Source organism: Symphalangus syndactylus, chromosome 19 (assembly GCF_028878055.3).
Source record: "Symphalangus syndactylus isolate Jambi chromosome 19, NHGRI_mSymSyn1-v2.1_pri, whole genome shotgun sequence".
Lineage (NCBI taxonomy): Eukaryota > Metazoa > Chordata > Mammalia > Primates > Hylobatidae > Symphalangus > Symphalangus syndactylus.
Genome location: NC_072434.2, coordinates 78752926 through 78775459, shown reverse-complemented (window position 1 = coordinate 78775459; position 22534 = coordinate 78752926). Strand labels below are relative to the sequence as shown.

The 22534-nt window shown below is 43.5% G+C and overlaps 1 protein-coding gene across 3 annotated transcripts in view; it reads right to left on the bottom strand.

Moving 5' to 3' along the window:
• SLC35F3 (solute carrier family 35 member F3) overlaps positions 1-22534 on the bottom strand; it is a 410117-nt gene that overhangs the window by 11779 nt on the left and 375804 nt on the right. For all 3 annotated transcript variants that reach the window (XM_055234153.2, XM_055234154.2, XM_063613450.1), the window contains one exon: positions 3364-3583. In XM_055234153.2, coding sequence (XP_055090128.1) covers positions 3364-3583 — 220 coding nt within the window. The remainder of the gene's footprint in view (positions 1-3363; positions 3584-22534) is intronic.

Sequence of the window (22534 nt, the reverse complement as noted above, 5' to 3'; positions counted from 1 at the left end):
GCCTGCTCTCATTGACTCACGGAATACTGGAGTTTGGAGGGAACTGGGGGATCCTCTAGTCCACTCCTTCTATGTCCAAGAGTAGAAAGTGGCCTGGGCTGTGAGCTCCACCATCGCCTGTCCACTGTGTCTTCCCCCATGCTGGGCTCAGGTTGCAGAGGGCAGCCCCCCACACAGAAGGGAGTCACGACCAGATACCAGATAGTGTTTGGGAATGGATGGCCCCTTTGAAACACTGTAAACATTTTGATTATTGGAAACATCAGCTGGAATCTGACTGAGATGGGAACTGATCTTGGAAAAAGGTCCATGATCCTCAGGAATGTGCCACTGGGGTTTGAGGACCCCATGGATGACCTCTTAGCTCACCTTCTAGCTCCTTCCCCTGTCCCTCCTGGTTTAAAGACCCTCACTGTGATGGGTGGTCCTGAAAAGCCCTGAACAATCGGAGAATCTCACCTCCCGTTTCCCTTGACATGGAGGCTGGGGGTGGTCTCACTCAGCCTGGCCACAGCCAGCGGGCAGTGTGTGCCCAGGGTTCTACCTGCCCTCATCCTCCTCTTGCTTTTGCCACATTAAACTGCCTCTCTAAATGTTCATCCACCAACAAGAGAATTGGGCTGATCCATCAACTCCCTCCAATTGAGAAGGAATAATAAGAATAACGCCATTAAGAAAAGATACCATTTGTTGAGTTTTATGTGTGAGGCATGCATCATCTTATTCTCACAACTGTTTTCTAAGATGAGTAGTAATATTCTCTCCATTTAACAGAGGCTCAGAGACATTTACTCGTCTGCTCAAGGTCCAAACAACTTATAAGAGTGGAGCCAAGATCTGTGACCTCGTCACTTGACTCTAGCCTAGGACATCTCCATCCCTGAGCTAGAACCCTGACCTGGAGAACCAGGGAACATACAGAAAGCACACCTAAGCAGAGAGTCAGATGGCGACACAAGGAACCAGCTTGGCTTCTTCCACACAGACACTCCAACGGCTTCTCACCCTCTCATACCATACGTGGCCAGGAATCTCCCCAGCATGACAAGACACGTTTGCTTCCTTCTGGATCTGCGCACGACTTCGACCTATTGATGTTTTCCAGGAACCGTGGCCCTTGTGGTTTGAGTAATTGCCTTAATAACACAAGTCTCCTTAGCAGCCAATTCCACAAACATAAGGCTGTGCCTTCAACATGGATTTTTATGTCTGCTTGACTCTCAAGCTCATATGCTCAGCCCTCCAGGATGGAGAATATGTTAATTCTTTTCAGTGTTTGGAAATTACCTAATGGACAGTGCCAGGCAACCCAGGTCTGAGTGAAGTCTGAGAGGTCCCATGCACCAGTTAGATATTATCTTGGAACTAAATCTCCATCTGTTTATCAAGGAGAATCTCTCAGTCCCTTTGGTACATGGCAGTGTCTCATGATGGATTTTGCTAGCTCTCTGAACTCCTGAAGAAGAGAACAGGGAGCTCCAACACAACCTGTGGGAGGAAGCTCTTAGATGACTGGTCATGCACTTCTGAGAGGAATAATGATTATTAGAGAGACTCATAACTGCGCAGTGCTTTGCAAGTTACAAAATGCCATCAATGCCATCACTGACACTGGCTCCTGGGATCTTCATTCAGCGTCAGTCCAGTACCAAAGGCCTTCAACACAAAACTTTGCTCAGTACACAGTGATCAGCAACAGACCAAACCAATCAAGGGGCCAGCATGGCCAGAATGTGCCATATTCTCCGAGGATGATTGTTGGGTAGGGGGTTGGAGGGGTCTTATCCATGTATAGCAATAAAGATCTGGAAGCATCATATTGCTTTCTATGAATTTAGGAGTAGTTTTCAAGTTTTTCACACCTCCTTCTCTTAACCTCAAAAAAAAAAAAGGGTTTCTTCTGCTAGATGCAGAATTAACCTTGAAGCTTCTCTTCCCAGGAACAGGGTCTCATTTGGAATTTTCTAGGGACATCTGAGTCATGCCAAAAATTTCCATAAATTTTCCTGGCTCTTTACAACAAAATAAAGTCAGGAAGGACATGGGTGGGTTGCAGGGGGGCCCAGGACATTCAGGTCTTCAGCATCGAGTCAGGCAGCCTGCTGGGTGGCTCACTGTGAGAAGTATCTGCATTTCTTGCAGACATGCATCAGATCATTTATTTGCTGAAAGCTTTTCTGGTGACACAGAGAGTGAGTTTTTATTCCAAAATTAACATTAAGCCTCAAAACAAAATTTCCCCCTACTGCAAGTTAAAAATAAAACTCAGAAGTTGACTCACCTCCCCACTGCTGTTTGGGTAACTTAGGTGGGTGTGAATGCACCATTAGGGTGATGTCATTTTTCCCAGGACAATGAGGGAAGGACAGAAGTAGAGGGCCCTGTACTGGTGGCCAGCAGGGTTTACTTTCATGGGACTGCCCCTCAAACCGGCTGTTAGCTTTGTGGCTTAAGGGGAAAGCTGTACACTAACTACAAGAGAACTAGCGGCCTGGCCAAATGCTCTTGGCGCTGGTTTGTAGCAAGGTGATGACGGGGCAGTGGCAGCTACTGGCCACAAGAGGGAGCCAGTCAGAAGTCTCTAGGGTTCCGCCCATTGCGAAACTTCACCTGTTTCTTTTATTCTGGGGAATCTCTCTATTTCAGCTGATATTTGATAGTGCACGTGTCCTATTTCATACAGCTGTTATGAAATCCGACGAGCTAACTTTGACTAGCTTCTAATGTAATTGACTGAGTCTCGGTTGTAAAATGAGAGGTAATTCAAGGGATATAATTTCACTCCCCCTTCGTCATTGGTTAGAAGGAAGTGAAGCTGGCCTTTCGCAGTTGGGACTTAGCATGAGTGTGTCTGGCCCACTCTGGCTGTGTACACAAGGCCCAGGCAAAGGGCCAAGACTGCATGCACGCATGGATGCCGAAGGATCATTTGGGTTTCACGCACATCCTCACCCGAGAGTGGCAGTGTTAGCAGAAAGCTCCAGGCTGCAGGGCACGGTCATGCCACGCCCTACAGCCGGGAAAGCCGCCCATGAGAGACGGGGTGAGCACGCAGAGAGCGGAGCACATCGCCATTCCCAGGCTGGGTCCCCGACTGGCACACACTTTAGGGAATGCTTGTTGAAATGCTTGAAATGAAAGGTGCTTTAATGAATGCTTGTCTAGTATGGTTTGCAAGCAAGAAGGTTGGCAAGGCACACCAAGAACCGGGCCCTCTGCTGGGCTCATTTTCTGCTGCAAATCAGAAGGAAAGTGGTCAGCAGCTTATGCTCATGGTCCAGCACATGGAGCTAAGCAAGCCGATGGGCAGGTTTTGGTTGACATGACTGAGTGAGGGAGGAAGACAGATAATAAGGAACTTACCCTCACTCCCATGAATCTGTCCCTGAGAACGATCCATGAGAGCAAGAACACAAAAGCTTTGTTGCAGCAGAACAACACGGAGACATCCGTAGTGTTTATTTTCTTTATTGCATGTAAGTACAGGTAGTTTGTGAGTGTCCAAAGAACACCAAAGGGTGCTGCCTTGGTAAAAAACACCTTCAAAGTCAAGCCATTGTCTCCAAAAAATCGACAGCATTCCCTAAAACAAGGAAAGAGAGGCATTGTTATTATTTTCCTGGGTTCAGACAGACCATTTATTTCCTATACCAAGTTTTTTTTTTTAAGCAAATATAGGAAGGGGCAGGGTTTTAAAATTATTATTTTTAATAAACATCTTTCTATTAAATCCCTTCAACCTATTGCTTTAGTCCCCTGAAACAAATGTTGCACAGTGATCTAATGTCACAGATTCTTCCTTCTGTTCATGTTAAGCTTGGAATTTATGGTTCTATACAGAAGGTAATGTTGGTGTTATCTGACCTGAAAGCCTAATTCTATGGTGATTGACTGAGGGATTCTGTCACTTGCTGAGTAAGAGAAGGGGGTCACTGAACCTTTTTTGGGGTGGGGGTTGTGGGAGAAGGATGGTAATGGAGGAGGATGGATACTCTAAGACAGGGTGTCTAATCTTTTGGCTTTTCTGGGTCACATTAGAAGAAGAATTGTCTTAGGCCACATATAAACTACACTAACACTAACGATAGCTGATGAGCTACAAAAAGAAATCGCACAAAAAATCTCATAATGTTTTAAGAAAGTTTACAAATTTGTGTTGGGCCTCATTCAAAGCCAGCCTGGACCACATGTGGCCTGTGGGACAGGGGTTGGACAAGCTTGCTGTAAGAGAACACATTGAAACATAGTTTTAAAAAATGTTGCCCTCAATTGGAATTATTTTTGTGATCAGGCAGGGGCAGTCACTTCTTGGGTATATCTAATACATTTTGGCTATGATACGAATAGTGTTAACTCGCGACCTATTTTCTCCCTGAGGCCATTTTTAGGGTACTTATTCCACCATGTGGAAGTCCCACTTCTCTAAGAGACTATCTAGCACAGGATAAGCAGATCCAAAAGTTCAGAGTCTAACGCGGGGATGAGATGAGGAAACATCTGTAGAAGAAAGTCTTTTGATGCCATTCTAGAGTCTAGGGGGAAGGATCACAGATAGTTCAAAAAATCTTTAAGAAAATTAAAGCCAGTCTTCTACACGCAGAAGAAGGGAGTAGAGGAGGCTGTGGGGAGCTCGGGTGTGGAAAGAGGCCACAGAGAAGGCTTGGTGGACAGCTGCCTGTTTCCTTGACTGTTGGGGAGTGAAGATCATTGCTGGGTTGGGCCCGATGAGCCAGGCAAGGAGATGGACGAGTGAGGAGGCACTGCTTCATGGAAGTCCCTGTCCAGGCTCAGGGACATGGTGCAGCACTGCCACAGCTGGGGATAGCCTGCCATCCAGGAAGGGAGTCAGCCTGCTAGTGATCTAGAAATAGACTCAGTCCCAAATGAACTGCCACGAGAGCAAAAGAAAAGACATCTCTAGAATAAACCAAATGCACTAGGTTGGGGGAATAGCTCTGGTCTTGCCACTTAATATTAAAATGCAGAGAAAAAGGAGGAAAATTAAAAACAAGAGTCAAAGGGGATTGGGTAAGATTTTAAATTTAATGTTACTATCTATTCTTCCTATCAATCTAGAAGGAAATCTGTCTTTGTTCATGACTGAACTATGGGATGTCCATATCAGGAACAAGAAAACTCCTTAGAGAAAAGCATGACAGCCTGGGATATTGAGAGAGGAGAAACACACTTACCATTTTGTAGAATCTGGTGCAGTTTGGCCACCTTTCTCTGTACACAGAGTCCTACGTCGCTTCTGAACAAACCGGGGCCAGGTAAAACATTCACATCACTAAATTTATCATGAAACCGATTCAACTGAATTGATTCCATTTTGGCTTTATATAGCTGCAACCCTCATCTAACTGAGAGGCTGATATTTCTGTTTGCCATGTAATTTTCATACAGTATTCCAGCTACATTTTCTGTGGGGTTTTCCCAAGCCCCTGTTTGCAGAACAGTCTGTTCCCCCAGGGGCAGTGACCGTGAATGAGGGCTTCCTTTATGTTTGTGATTATGGTGGCTACAAAGTGATGCTGGTCCACTGAGTATGACCAAAACAAAATAAAAATATTCTTTCCGGCCATTAATGCCAATCTATCTCCACTATACTTAGAGGTTTCCCTTTCTAAGAGAAGAACATCATGCAAGCAGAATTTCCAAGTTCCACCTGGCTCACTGTCATGAAAAACAATTCATGTTCTGGAAGCGGCCACCCAAGGCTAACTGGATAACCTACTTCCTCTTTGAAAATCCATATTTGACTCCTCCAAAGCCTGATCGTTATAGGTGGGATGGAGAAGAGAGGTAGGGCACAGATATGGCTTGGTATTGATGGCCCAAGTTGCTGGAAATGGGGAGAGAGTGGGGATCCCATCCTGGAGATGAAAAAGGTGAGACTCCGAGGCCTGGCAGAGTCCTGCTGGCCCTTTAAGGCCTCATGGCCAGGAGATCACAGCTTAGGTTGGTGGGTCTTGGTTCTAATGAGACCAAGACAATTGGCCCCCTGGACTGGTGAGCCTTGTGATACTTTGAGACCAAAGACTATGCACTAATCTTCAGTGCTAAGAGATTAGTGCACAGTCTTTTGTCTTAAAACAGCATAATATTGGCCCGCAGTGGTGGCTCACACCTGTAATCCTAGCACTTCGAGAGGCCGAGGCGGGTCAGCTGAGGTCAGGAGTTTGAGACAAGCCTGGCCAACATGGTGAAACTCTGTCTCTACTAAAAATTCAAAAATTAGCCAGGCATGGTGGTGAGCACCTGTAATCCCAGCTACTCGGGAGCCTGAGGCAGGAGAATCACTTGAACCCGGGAGGCGGAGGTTGCAGTGAGCTGAGATTGCACCATTGCGCTCCAGCCTAAGTAACAAGAGTGAAACTCCATCTCAAAAAACAAACAAATAAACAAAAAAACCCAGCACAATATCTCAGGATCTGGCTGGCCCATGTATGTCCTTGACTGCAAGGGAACCCAAGACAGATGATGAACATGAATCCATTTCTGCCAGAGACCTCCCTCTTCTTGGTACACAAATGGAGCACAGTCAACACTCTCTTGAGTGACGCCCACATAACTGACGGGACAGTCTAACGCCCTTCATTCTTTCTGCTCACTGATGCTGCTGGCAGGCTAAAGACTAGAGGGTGGCAGGTTACTTCCAGAACACTCAAGTCTTTCTGTTCCTACGGATTGAGTCACATACAAAGATTAGATGTATTTACTTCTGATCCTGCTTGTGCCAGTTAGCTGTTCTGGGTATTTCAATGACACGGTTTAATTAAATATTTCATAAACCAATGAAATATGAGTGGGAAACGAAAGCTTTTTTTCCATGAAATCTAAATTGAGAGCTTCAAGAAAGACTTAATAAAAATAAGCAATACTAGGCTGGGGGCAGTGGCTCACGCCTGTAATCCCAGCACTTTGGGAAGCCGAGGTGGGTGGATCACAGGGTCAGGAGATCGAGACCAGGCTGACCAACATGGTGAAACCCCATTTCTACTAAAAACACAAAGAAATTAGCCAGGCATGGTGGTGCGTGCCTGTAGTCCCAGCTACTTGGGAGACTGAGGCAGGGGAATCGCTTGAACCTGGGAGGCGGAGGTTGCAGTGAGCCAAGGTGGCGCCACTGCATTCTAGCCTGGTGACAGAGCAAGACTCTGTCTCAAAAGAAAAAAAAAAGCAATACTGCTACTGAATATTTAATTATTCAATAGAATTATTCAAAGAAACATGGTAAAAGAAAAAATTGTAAAAATCTATAAGTTCTGCACGCATATTATTTGACAAATACTTATATACTTATGTTCTTAGTACTCTTTAAAGAATCCTAACTGGGATAGCCTGTCTTGACTTTATATTCTAACTTTTCTATGAATTTCTAAAATTTGGTTATATTACATATTTAGGGATGAGGATGACTTATCATTTAATTCATATCAACAAACACTGGTTTGGCACTTGCCATTCCCACAGTTCTAGACAAGGCCTTGTGGCTGATACAGAAAAGTAAACTTTTTAAGCTAAGGAAGCTTTTCTTTTAAACTAAGATAAATTATTTCTTTTGTAATTTCCTCCACTTCAGTTTTTCTATTTAGTTTTTTTCTATTTCAGTTTTTCTGGTGCTTCTTTTAGTTTGATATTGGCTCTTTTGGTTTGATCTTCTAATTTTCTTTTTTCCTTCTCACTTTATCTTATTTTATGGGAGATTATCTTGACTTTATATTCCAACTCTTCTATTACTTTTAAAATATTGGTATCCTACACTTAATTTTCAAGAGCAGCCCCTGCTCATGAGAAGGTGTAATTGGGGAGATAACATTTATCCTTCAATAGGAGGCAATGCAAGCCTAACATATTCACATAGGAGACAGATGGTGTGGAATATAATGATGCTATAGTGGATAGTTGGGCTGATTGGATAAGTCCTCATAAAAATGTGGATTTTGAGCTGAATTGAAGGACTAAAGGACAGGAAGGATTTATATAGGTATGCGTGTGGGGTGGCAGAGAGATAATATCCTTGCAGAGATAAGAGAAGATATTGTATCTATGAAACAGGAACAAATGGTTATTAAAAAGGATATAATCTTGGAAATTAAATATATAACTATATTTTTAAAATTAATAGACATTTTGGGAGGCCAAGGCGGGCAGATCACTTGAGGTCAGGAGTTCGAGACCAGCCTGGCCAACATGGTGAAACCCTGCCTCTACTAAAAAAAACATAAAAATTAGCCTGGTGTGGTGGTGCGCACCTGTAGTCCCAGCTGCTTGGGAGGCTGAAGCATGAGAATCCCTTGAGCCTTGGAGGTGGAGGTTGCAGTGAGCTGAGATCACGCCACTGGACTCCAGCCCGGGAAATAGAGCAAGACTCTATCTCAAAAAAAAATAATTAATAGAAAAGTTGGAATATAAAGTCAAAATAATCTCCCATAAAATGAGAGAGAGAGGAAGAAGGAAGGAAAGAAGGAAAGGAGGAAGGAAGGAAGGAAAGGGGGAAGGAAAGGAGGAAGGAAGGAAGGATAAAATTAGAAGATTAAACCAGAAAGTCCAATATCAAACTAAAAGAAACCCCAGAAGGAGCAAACAGGAAAAATGAAGTGGAGGAAATTACAAAATAAATTCATTCAAGACCGTTTCTCAGAACTGAAAGACGTGAATCTTCATAATGTAAGGGGCCACCAAGTACCAACAAAATGAATAAAGAAAGAACCACAACAAGGCACCTATTTGTAAAATAAGAGTATAAAGAGAAAACCTACAATCTCCCAAGAGAAATAAAACAAACAAGGTCAAGAAATAGGAAATTGTAACTGCATCAGACACCACCACAACCAAAATGGAAGCTAGACAATCATGGCACAATGCATTAACATTTTTGAAGGAAATTTTTTTTTTCCAGCCAGAATTCTATCACCAGTCAATTTTCAATCAAAGGTGGAGGTAGACTGAAGACGTTTTCAGCTATCCAGTCCTGAACAGTGGTGTCTCCCAAGCCACTGGAGGACAGGCTGTACCAAAGCAAGGGTGTAGACCAAGGAGGAGAAAGATGTGGCAGCTGGAAGCAGGCCAGCTCCACATGGGCAACAGAGAAAGTGGGTCCCAGCATCAGCAGGGTGCTCTGCTGCAGACCGGGAACTGCAGAAGGCTCCTGGAGGAGATTCTCCGAGGAAGTCTTGTGATTAAGCAAGAACAGGGAAAATAGTGATAGGCTTTTGAGGTGGCAGAATGTTTAGGGGAAAAAATAGCAATCATTACATGGAAATCAAGATGAATGAGACAAAAGAGGGAAATATTGTTGGCAGGAGAAATGACAGGTTTTTCACAAAAGGAGGCAGAGTCAGTGAACAACATATGTGTGCTTATGATAATGCAAACACTATTAACTAAAAATTGGGATATTATTATGTTGGGGGTTGGGGAAGAAAGGGTAGGGTGAGACAGAAATCAGAGGATGTCTATATTTAGGAAATACTGAGATAAGAATTTAATTTAGCTAAACTGGTATAAATACTAGAGAAAAGTATCCACAAGAATTGAGGGTGGCTGAGAGTAGGCAGATGTGGAGCTGGAAGAAGTTGCTCCTTTTTACCATAATTCTTTTACTACTATTTTGCTTTTCCAAAGTATGTGCATGCATTAAATTGCTAAAATTAAGTTAATTAAAAACACATAAGAGAGAGGTAAAGTTTCTGTGGTTGAAGCTGAAACGTGGGCACTCAGACAGCTTTGAGGGGTGCAGTTTGAAAACCACAGAGAGAGAAGCCCTGCAATTAGCAGTGAAGGATGCCACAGCCCAGACAGACGAAAAGATTCACTCAAGTTCAAACAGATGTTAGTAATGAAGCCAAACCTGCAGCCTGGGCTTATTCCTCAGTGAACACTCTTACGTTCCTCTCTTTTTCCCGTACCCATTTCATCACCATTTAAACATGTCTAAGCCTTTCCAACTTTAACATACCCCTGTACAAAAGCAAGCCTCTCACCCAGCCCCTTTCCTCTGTTCCCCTTTTTCATAGCCACACTTTTCAGAATAGCCATCTATGCTCATGTTCTCCATGACCTTGCCTTCCTCACTGTCCAGCTACTCTAGTCCATGCCTGCTCCCCACACTCACTCAAACCCCTGGACCAACTGTGAATGACCTTCACATTGCCAATTCCAGAAGGCACTTTTGTGTGTTCATCTTACTCTTGGAAGCCTCTGACATCGTTGACTGTCTCTCTCTGAAACACCCTCTTAGCTTCCAACTCAGCACAGTCCCCAAAGTTTCCTTTGACCTCTCCACATCCTTCTAGACTTCCTCTGTAGGCCTTCTTTGGTATTTTTCTTTTTTCTTTTAATTTCTTCTAAAAAAAAAAAAAGAAAACCCAGGATACATGTGCAGAACGTGTAGCTGTGTTACATAGGTACACATGTGCCATGGTGGTTTGCTGTACCTATTGACCCGTCCTCTCAGTTCCCTTCCCTCATCTCTCATCCTTCAACAGGCCCTGGTGTGTATTGTTCCCCTCTCTGTGTCCATGTGTTCTCAATGTTCAACTCCCACTTATGAGTGAGAACATGGGGTGTTTGGTTTTCTGTTCCTGTGTTAGTTTGCTGAGGCTGATGGCTTCCAGCTTCATCCATGTTCCTGCAAAGGACATGATCTCATTCATTTTCATGGCTGCATAGTATTCCATGGTGTATATATACTGCATTTTCTTTATCCAGTCTATCATTGATAGGCATTTGGGGTGGTTCCATGTCTTTGCTATTGTACATAGTGCTGCAATAAACATACATGTGCATATGTCTTTATAGTAGAATGATTTAGATTCCTTTGTATTTATACACAGTAATGGGATTGCTGGGTCAAATAGTATTTCTGGTTCTAGATCCTTGAGGAATTACTGCACTGTCTTCCACAATAGTTGAACTAATTTACATTCCCACCAAGAGTGTAAAAGTGTTCCTATTTCTCCAGAGCCTCACCAGCATCTATTGTTTCCAGACATTTTAATAATTGCCATTCTGACTGGCATGAGATGGCATCTCATTGTGATTTTGATTTGCATTTCTCTGATGATCAGTGATGTTGAGCATTTTTTCATATGTTTGTTAGCCGTGTAAATGTCTTCTGTTGAGAAGTGTCTGTTCATATCCTTTGCCCACTTTTTGATGGGGTTGTCTTTTTCTCCTGCATATGTTTAAGTTCCTTGTAAATTCTGGATGTTAGACCTTTGTCAGATGGGTAGATTGTAATACCACCCTGAACATGCCCGATCTTGTCTGTTCTTTGATATATTCTTAGGGTTCTCTTCAACCTACAAATAGTCACTGAGCAATGTCATCTATTGTCATGGTTTTAAAGCCCAGCTGACGACTCTTTAATCAGGACACTTTTAAAAATCTGATACCACCCTTGCCTGGACATTCCCAGATGCCTCAAATTCAGCCTTCCCAAATAAACTCTGTCTTTCCCTTGCATCCTCAATCCCGAGATGCTACCACGATTCATGTTTCTACCCAGGCCAGATACTTAAGAATCATTTTCAGCTTCTCCTTTTTCGTCTTCACATCTAATTTATCACCATGGCCTATAGATTATTTCTACTAAATATTTTATTCTCATGGTCAGTACCCTGGCCCATGCCCTTATTCTCTCTCACTACAACTACTGCTGCTGGAGACTAGTTAAGCTTCTCTCTTCACTGCTGTCTCTCCTCCAATCCAATTCATTCCATTTTCCACACTACACTCAGAGAGATCCTCCTATTCCCTGGCCTTCCCTTAGGATAATGGCCAACCTCTTTGGTTGGTTAATTTCCATCAATTGCGTATCAGCTCATATATCCCCTTCAGTGAAGTGTTCCTGACACATGGTCCCATAATGCCCTGTCTTCCTTGTCATAGTATACAGGACCCTTATTGTAATTGCACTCTATTGTAATAGCAGCTTATTTGTCTGACTTCTTCACTAGAACATACACTCTGTGTGGTTGTTATACTTTTGCTTCATATTATATCCTCATAGCCTAGCATATAATACATGTTCACAAATAATTTTTTTACAGAATGCATGCACTTACTCCTTTATGAAGGACCAGAGATTTTTCAAACAATGAAGCATGGGGCCATTTGTCTTAAAAAATCCCAGGGAGGTGTTAAAAATACAATTGCTTGGATTTGACCCCAGACATACTTAATCATACTGTCCAGTGAGGGGGCGAGAATTTTGTAGAGAATGGTGCAGTTTATATGCGGGATGCATTCTTGACAGCATGCCATAATTCAAAACTTACAAATCGTGACTAGTTTTCCCCCAGTAGCACTGTGTTTCTGTTCGTCAGCCAGTTAATGTTAACACCATTACCTGGCATTTACAGTTCACTTGGCCTTCTAGAATTGATATTGTGATTCTTGTTTAGCTTTTAAAATCTCAGAAGAGTCACATTATTTGAAATTTTATGCATACATAAAACATGTCATAGTTATATTGTTACTGTAAATTTGCATTAAAATGTGAACTTCATTGTATTTTTAAAAAATTTCCAGATTATTTTCACGAAGAAATTTGAATTCAAAAGTTCATGCTCTTTTCTGTCTTTTAAAAAGTTCTTCTAAATTTTTAATTGTGGTAAACTACATATAACATAACATTTACAGTCTTAACAATTTCTTTTTCTTTTTTTTGAGATGGAGTCTCACTCTATCGCTCAGGCTGGAGTGCAGTGGTGCGATCTCAGCTCACTGCAAACTCTGCCTGCCAGGTTCACGCCATTCTCCTGCCTCAGCCTCTTGGGTAGCTGGGACTACAGGCGCCTGCCACCACGTCTGGCTAATTTTTTGTATTTTTAGTAGAGACAGGGTTTCACCGTGTTAGCCAGGATGGTCTCGAGCTCCTGACCTCGTGATCTGCCCACCTCAGCCTCCCAAAGTGCTGGGATTACAGGCGTGAGCCACCACGCCAGGCTTGCTTTGTTACTTTTTACTGATGACAGTCTGTGTAAAGAAAATTGTAGGGCTCTGAATGATATCATTTTCTTCTGGTGTAGATTTAATTTTTTTTGGCATGAAGATCACCTTGACTGGCTCATATTAGTCAATTTCTGTTTCTCCCCCTTTACTCTTAGGTCATAGAACTTTCGTTGGTCTCAACTAAAAGTACTGGTTGTTTACAAGGGCTTCTCTCACTTGGTGGATTTGAACTCTGGTTTTTCTCCCCAGGACTATGAGACTACTAAAGTCTTTTCCTTGGTGGATGCTTTTTTTGTTTGGTTCCTCCCTGTCTGATCCCAAACATTCACAGTTTAGGTATCAGTCAATGCCTTGAGGGGTAACAGCACATGGAATTTAGATTGACTTCTGTTGAGTTCTTCTCTTCTGTGATCCTGAATCAATCTCAATCCATGGCTAGGTTGCCAGCCTTGAATTTCTAGCTTTTTGTCCTCCCAGCCTAATGAGTGCCATAAGTTCCATGCTGCTGGTTTCTGTTTGGCTTCTATGACACACAATGTGAACTGAAAAATTCTATAAGAAGGCAAAGCACCAGCAAATGTACGGCTGCCCTCCTCTGTGTCCCTTCACTCTGGATCCTGGTACTTTAAGTCCTGGCTGTATTGGTTGCTCTCTGATGCCCCATAACAAGTTTTTAAAGTATTTGCTCCAACTTTTATAATTTTTCTCAAAGGGAGGGTTAGTCTGATTTACTCTTTCAGAGAATTGCCTACCTTTATTTAAGCTGCTAAATTTTAGAGGCTCAAAGGAGGTTCTGAAATGACCCTGGGCAGGTGATCAGAGAAGAGTTGTAATAGTGGCAAATTGATCATCCCTGGGTGCCAATCCAGAGATGCTGTTTAAGTAGGTCTGGAATGGGGCACAGAAATTTATGTATTTTAAAATATACTTAGGAGATTCTGATGCATATCCAGGTAGATCACTATCTCTGAAAATGTGTCTGAGGAACATTTGTGCCATTAACACCTGGGGCACTTGCTAACACTTCGTCTAAGCCACTATCATTTCTTACCTAGATTATTATTATCCTTCTTTCATACCTTTGTCTCTTTCTTTTAAACATAAATCAGGCCATGTTATTTTCTTGCTCAAGAACTTTCACTGGCTTCCCATCTTCTTTGGAGTAAAAAAGGTAAATATGGGGGAAGATTTGGACATGGTTCTTTTCCTCACCCCTTCAGATCTCTGACCAAATGTCAGACACCCTCTATAAAACAGTAACTACACTACCTCAGTCACTTTCAGCATACCTTAATCCTTCATTTCTTTATCACTCGCACTGTCTTTCTCTGAGATGTCACATATTTACATTTTTCAAAAAAAACCTGTCTTTATTGAGGTATGATTGACCTAAAAAAGGCAGTGCATATTTAATGTATACAACTTAATGAGTTTGGAGTAAGTACACACCCATGAACTCCACAATTAATGCCACAAATATATCCATCACCTCCAAAGTTGCCCCGCCCTCTTTTACTGTGTGTGTGTTAAGAACACTTAACATAAGATTTACCCTGTTAGCAGGTATTTAAGTATATGCCACAGTATTAGTAGCTATAGGCACTCTGCTGTACAGAAGAGCTCTAGGACTTATTCAACTTGCATAACTGAAACTTTGCAATCTGACTAACTCTTCCCTGTTTTCTGCCCCCCTTATCCTTTAGCAACCACCATTATACTCCTGGCTTCTATGAGTTTAACTCTTTTTTTTTTTTTTTTTTGAGACAGTGTATTGCTCTGTCACCCAGGCTGGAGTGCAGTGGCATGATCATGGCTCACTGCAGCCTCAATCTCCAGGGCTCAAGTAATCCTCCCACCTTGGCCTCCCAAAGTGCTAAGATTACAGGCATGAGCCACTGTGCCCAGCCAAGTTTAACTATTTTTTTTTTTTTTTTTTTTTTTGACACAGATTCTTGCTCTGTCGCCAGGCTGGAATGCAGTGGCACATCTCGGCTCACTGCAACCTCCGCCTCCCGGGTTCAAGCAATTCTCCTGCCTCAGCCTCCTGAGTAGCTAGGACTGCAGGCGAGCGCCACCACACCCAGCTAATTTTTGTACTTTTAGTAGAGACGGGGTTTCACCATGTTGGCCAGAATGGTCTCGATCTCTTGACCTCGTGATCCGCCCACCTTGGCCTCCTAAAGTGCTGGGATTACAGGCGTGAGCCACTGCGCCTGGCCCAAGTTTAACTATTTTAACTATTCCCTTATATTAGTGAGATCATATAGTATTTGTCCTTCTGTGTCTGGCTTTTTTCACTTAGCATAATGTCCTCTAAGTCCATCTATGTTGCCCAGATGGCAGGATTTTCTTCTTTTATAAGGCTGAATAGTATTACATGTTGTATACATACCACACTTTATCCATTCATCCATCAATAAACATTTCTGCTTCAAAAAAAAAAAAACCTAGTGTATAACCTCATTGGGTTAAGTGGACTATCACTAACAAAAGTATTCCGAGTAGCTTTATTCCATGCAATATTTTAATGAACTCTTTAGAATAGGAAGAATGGTTTCTAATATGGAGAGGCTGTTTCAGGTTGGAAGGAAATGTGCAGCGGTTCAGAAGGTTCGTCCTTCCTAAGTAGCCAGACTGCTTCACTTGCCATCTTAGTATCCAGACATAAATGGAGGCTGTCAGTCATCTCTGTCTTTGACGGTTCCATCTTCACCTCTGTCATAAAGCACAGAATCACTTCACTGTGAATCTAGCAAGTTGGCCAGGGGCCCTGTGCTCTTCAATAAACATTGAAGCTGGCTATTGTGAATTGTGCTGCAGTAACATGGGAATACAGACGTTATCTCTTTAACATACTGATTTCAGTTCCTTTGTGTATATACCCAGTAATGGGATTTCTGGATCATATGGTCGTTCTATTTTTAATTTTTTGAGGTATCTCCATACTGTTTTCCATTTCTACAACAGTGTACAAGGGTTCCCTTTTCTCCATATTGTCACTAATACTTGTTGTCTTTTGCTTATGATAGTAGCCATTCTAACAGACGTGAGGTGGTATCTCATTGTACTTTTGATTTGCATTTCACTAATGATTACTGATGCTGAGCATCTTTTCATATACCTATTGGCCATTTGTATGTCTTCTTTGGAGAAATATCTATTCAGGTCCTTTGATCACATGTTTTTTAATTGTCTGTGTTCATCCACTGTAGGCAAATATTTCATTAAAAGAAAATGTAAGTTCAAGGCATTTGCAGCCTACAAGAAATTTCAGTTTCTGAGATTTTCCCTTGAGGAATGGTCCAGCCTGAACGATAAGGTCTTGGAGAGGGAACGTGGAGAAGCACAGACTGCATATATGTCTCACTAACTAGGAGTTTTACAGCCTCCTCCAAGGAATCTGTTCTTTGGGGACCAGCTGGTTATTTTGCATGCTCAGTCAAACAGCAGAGGTATCTGAGAAGTGCCGAGAGTGTGCCTGTTCCCAAAGCATCGCTGGTCCACAGGGCCCCTGGCCAACTTGCTAGATTCACAGTGAAGTGATTCTGTGCTTTATGACAGAGGTGAAGATGGAACCGTCAAAGACAGAGATGACTGACAGCCTCCATTTATGTCTGGATACTAAGATGGCAAGTGAAGCAGTCTGGCTACTTAGGAAGGACGAACCTTCTGAACCGCTGCACATTTCCTTCCAACCTGAAACAGCCTCTCCATATTAGAAACCATTCTTCCTATTCTAAAGAGTTCATTAAAATATTGCATGGAATAAAGCTACTCGGAATACTTTTGTTAGTGATAGTCCACTTAACCCAATGAGGTTATACGCTAGGTTTTTTTTTTTTTTTGAAGCAGAAAGACCCCATAGGACCATCCCTTGCAAAATGTGATTTTTTTGCGATGGAGGTAGGAGATGAAGAACAAGCTGGAGATGGGCTCTAACGACAGCTGTTAGTACTGAAATGGAATAGGTGGCTCAACCTTCTGCTTTAACAAAGCACATCCCTCCACAAAACAGAGGGAAACAGCGTTCAGCTCTTGTTCAACAGGTCCCAGAAAATAACAGCTGCTGGGCTCTCACTTCTATGTTCCTGCTTTTTCACAACTTCCACATCAGCAATGATTGGTTTGAGTTTCACTAAACTGTCAAGAGATGAACCAGGAATACATTTGTATAACACATGATCCAACAGCATTTATATCCCAGAGTGGAGAAGACACAGCAGAGTGTGTGGACCTTTACTTGGCTCCTTTAAAACAAGTTGAAACTCAGACTCAGTGGGAACAGTGGAGCAACACCAGATCTGAGGGTGCCCGCCAGAGTCCCAGAATGGGACTCCACAGCTGTGGCAGGTGTCTGTGTTCATCTGCTGGCTGGCCTGGCTTTCTTCCCCAGGGGTGGTTATTTATTTGGGGCTTTGCCGTGGTAGAAAGGAGTATATTTAGCTCACTATGAAAAAGAATTTTTCAAATAATTGTTTAACAAGAAAAGCAACTGAGATTTCAAAGCTAGGCTTGCTTTTGTACCCCCACACCACCTTTCAGGGATCTAGGATTCTATCAGTGTGGAAAGACAACCAACAAAAATTCCAAACATTTGATGAGATTTCCTGAAGACCTTGGGTGAGCAGCACTCCCTTTCAAGCTCAGCCTGGCTCCCGTGCTTGCAATCGAGACTGACACTTGAGAACTGGCCTGACCAATGTGCTCTTTGCATTTGTCGCCATGAAAGGGAATGGCAATTGGGTACACATCAGTGGGCAGAATGGCAATCTTCAAAGCCCAAGCTTTGCAAGGGAGCAATGCAGTATTCAATGAGATATCTCACAGAGCTACCCCACAGATACTCAAGAACAGTATAATGGGATATATCGTTCAATTATCCTATGGGGATTCCAAAAGGCCTTCAGCCCAACTTTAGTCCCTTCGTCACTCATGTTAATGTCACCTGCTGTCCTTGGCCTTTCTCAGAGGAGCAGGAATGATATCTTGTCCTAGTGATCTGTCACTAAAGCAGGCTGCAGGAACACAGAGCTGCTGTCATAGGGCCCAGATGGGACAGCGAGGCACCGAGATGGGCACCCTTCCTCACTAGAGAATCACATATCTCTGCATCTGGCTGAACTCAGTTTTTGCCTCAGGCCCCATGGGCTTCAGAAGTTTGCAGATACCCCCCTGATGCTGTGTCCTTCATGGAGTTACTGGCTGTCTCCTCTTCCATGGCTTTCTCTTTGACTTTGGGCTCCCCCCAGGCACCCTGTAAATCTGCCCCTGCCCCCATAATACTCTGTGCCTACCTCCCTCACACCTCCACAGAGCTCTATCATGACTGTTTACATAGCTGTCTCTCCCAGCGCAGCACGATCTCTTCCTGGAAGAGGGATCCTGTGTCTTAGTCATCTTTGTACCTTCCAGCGTCTAGGATAGTGCACAACCCAAAAGTGGCAGTCAGGAAATATTTGTGAATAAATGAGCGGAACTCAGTGCTTGATGTTTAGGCAGATTTTGCCAACGTCAGCACATTTATACTGCCAGAAAGTTTAGCAGGTGGGTATCTTAAAACTGTGAACTATCGGTTGGCAGGGACTTCAGAGCTCCGACTTCCGTACTTTAGACGTAGAAAGCTCTGGCATGGACAGGATGCATTCTGCCCAGGGTGGTGGGGAGCTAGTTAGTAGCAGGGCTAAGTCTAGAACTAGGGGCTCCTGATTCAATTCCCCACTCTCTGCATTTATTTTAGTGAAGCCTTAATTGTGGCTGATGTGCTGGGTAAAGTGGAACAATCTTTATCAGAAAGAGAGTCACTGCCCACCTACTCTGCTGGCCGAGACAGAGCCAGGAAACAGAGCCAAGCTTGTTGCAATGGTGGTTCCTTCGCTGCTTCGGCTCAATGCTGTCGAGGGACCTGTGTGGAGTGCTGAGCCTAAGGAACCTGCCTCCCTGGGTTTTGCAGCAAAGGGTATGTGGATTTGGGGTTTATTCCCTGCAACTGATTATGCAGATGTGTGGGCAATGCTCTTTGCTATTTTCAGGAGCTGTGTTAAAACTATTTAAAGCCGTGGGCATAGATTTGTCTTTAGAAAAGAAACATTCAGGGGAATTATCCCAAGGGCTCTCCCTCTGGCTTATGATTTATGCTTTTTAAAAAACAGCTTCCTTCAAACTGAAGAGACATAAGGACTTGTGGAATTCAGCATCAAATGAACAGGCTGTGTTTTCCTGGTCTCAAACCTGGAGTAAGACGAAGATGACCCTGATTCAATAGCTTTTGAAAAATCAGGATCATTCCTAAAGAGAACAGTTTTATGAAAGTTGAAATTAAAGGTTGTTATATCTCAAGGGCAAGAATGCTTATGGATGGGATCAACTCCATAATGTGCCTTTCTGGATAACACTGATTTCTATTACTTGGAAAGCTTTTCAAGGCCAGCCCCAGGAAACTGGTGTCTGGGTGCACTGGTTTTGAAGGCAGATGTGCTCTTTGGGTATGTCTGTCTCTTTCTCTCTTCCTCACAAACACAGCCAGAACTACCTACATCCAGACCAACAGCATAGACTTCTTTAGAGCTGGATGGATTTCCATGGCACATGCTGATGGCTTCTTGTAAATATAATTTAGATTTGACTAACCATCTAAATATGTATTCCCTGGCCCTGCATGTGATGTGCATCAGAGACATGCATTGTTCACCCCCAAAGAAGACACAGAGATTCAAGGATTCAAAATGGGTTGAGAGAAAGTTATCCTTGTTTTTGGATGTTTTCCCAGCATAGAGAAGGCTCCTGGGTACAGCTGAGCTCCGGCTCTCAGTTCCTCGCCTCCTGGATTCAGGCTTGCACCCCGGGAGCCGCCATCCTCAGGGCTCCTGCCTGCTCCAGAGGCTTCCCGACAGGCCTTCCTACTTCCTACCTTGCTGTGATTCTTGCTTATGGCTCCTTTCTGTGCACTTGGAGTCTACGGACACCCAGTGACAGTCAGCTTTAGCTCTGAGAGAGATAGTCTATCTTTTCTAGAAAAAGTGGAGCTTTTCAAAGTAAAGTTACTCTCATCTGCCTATGGCAGAAGAGGGGTCTGGAGGCAGGATCTTGCTCGAGTGCCCTTTTTGGGAACCTGATAATGAGTCTTAGACATCATAAGTCTAAAAATGAATTAGCTGTATATCTCTGGGTGTCAGTTGTTTTCTTCATTTGTGAAATGAAGGGCCAGATCCAATGGCCTCTAGGATCCTTTCACAGTAAAAAATCAGTGAATATGAAATTCAAATCCTGATAACTTGAAAACCTAAGGCTGGAAGTAACTTTCTGGAGGAGAGTCCCAGGCCTGTAGAAAACATCACTGTTGAAGGGCCCTGGTTTGGGAGGGGGCAGGAGGACAGGCCCCGCATGCACTGTGCTTCCTCTCTGTTCATGGCAGGGAACTGACAGTTCATAAGAACAAGGGCAACTCTAAACAGCAGCAAAGCTTCTCACTGAGCATATTAAAACCACCCTAGTATGAGACCCAGGGCCCTTTCCCATTCCAAGACAGAACATTTGGGGGTGACATACACCCATGTGTGGGATTCTAACATTTTTCATTTATTCCAGACCCCAGGATGCCCCAACAGTCACCACAATGGTTTTAGTCATTTCTTGGTAACAGTTCTGGAGCCAGATGGTTAACCCATTTATGCCGGAGGTTGCAATTTTTTAAATTTAATTGGAATTTAAAAATCAGACATTGGCGATGACCTTGAGCAGTAGGATATAAATAACTCCCACATGCTTGGCGTTCCAATAATGGAACACTAGGCATAAGTGGGTCAAGGGAGTCAAAATCTTCCCTGACCATGTTGTCTATGCAAGCCCAGAATCAAGACCCTGCTGATCTGTAGAGGGCCACTGCTGAGAGGCCAGATGGCCTCCCTGCTGTCCTTAGCCAGGTTTGCAAGAGATCAACTGCCTCACACATTGCTTTCCTTGCATGATTCTCAATGTGCCGGGCTGCCAGAACTTGGCACAAAAGGCAGCAGATAGGCACTGCAGCAGTGTTTGTAGGAGTGGATGCATCAAAGCCTTACAAATCTCTGCTCCCTCACTCCAAGATGCAGAAGTACACGCTACCACCAGTCCTGCAACCAAACCCATACACATGCAGTCCAGGCGTGGTGAGCCAGGGTTTCCCTGGAGCTAAGACAGTCAGGGATCTGCCACTGCCACTCTTGACCTCTTGTTCCCCTGTTACTCTCATCCCATCTCGAAGCCTGGTGCTTCTTTTTTGTCTTCTGCACACCAAGGACATCACTAGCTCCTGATACTTTTGGCTTTTGCCTTAAAGTGTATTTGGAAAGTACAAGGACCAACTGCAGTCAGTTTTGCTTCTGGAAGGCAAGATGACCCTAATTAGTGTAAATACAAATTATGGTGGCTTCTCCATCACGAAAACCCCACTAGGGGCCTAGAACAGTGGCTCACACCTGTAATCCCAGCACTTTGGGAGGCAAAGGCAGGAGGATGGCTTGAGCCCAGGAGCTCGAGACCAGCCTGGGCAACAGAGTGAGACCTCTTAAAAAAAATTAGCCACTTGTGGTTGTACGTGCCTATAGTTTCAGCTACTTGGGAGACTTAAGAGACTGCAGTGAGCCATGATTGTACCACTACACTTCAGCCTGGGTGACAGAGCAAGACTCCATCTCTTAAAAAAAATATCCTCTAGTGCAGCTCTGTGCTACCCTGCTCCATTTTTCTGGGGAACTGCTCTTCCTCTGGCTCTACTCTGACTCTCCCCAAGCTCTAGCCAAGGGCCTCACCATGTGATCTGGGGACCAGCAGCATCAGCTCTGCCTGGGAACTTGTTAGGAAGCCAAGCCCCAACCCAGACTTCCTTCTTGAAATCAAAATCTGCATTTTAACAAGTTCCCCTAATGTGTGCACATTAGCATTGATAAGCACCACTCAAGTAATCAGAATTGAATGAAGGGTATTGCCTGTTGCTTTTTTGGCTACAGTGATTAGTGTCAGTCAGTGTGTGTGTGTGCGCGCCTACGATGTATGTGTCAGGGAGGGGTTGGTGGTTTGGGGGGTGGTGAGCAGGCATGTGACCCAAGCTTGACCCAAATCTTTTATCTCCAGCAACCACAGTAATCAGCCTTTGGCTTTTTCACATCTCCGGTGACGAGCCTATTCTTTAATGGTGAATCTGAAGTTTAAGGTCATATCTATTGGTGGCTTCTCCTTACCCCCAATCCAATCTTCAGTAAGAGAGAATCAAGCCAGTACACAGAGAGTAGCAGAATTGAGAGGGACCAAAGAAGGAAAGGGAGGAAAAAAAAAACGTGAGTTCTATTACTTTTCAAGTTTTTAGTTGTAGAAAGAACCCTCAGGTTCTTTAATGTCCTGGTTCATTCCATCCTAAGGCCAGGTGCTCAACTCCTCTAACAAGTCTCTCAACCTCTATAATATCCTTCTAGTAAATCGCCTTTTTGCTTAAGCTAGTTTGAGCTGGTTTGATTAATTTTCTAAGTGGTCCTGATGAGTGCCTTTGCAGTCAGAGCCTGCGGCCTCTAGGGCCCATCCAGGGTGAGGGACAGAAATG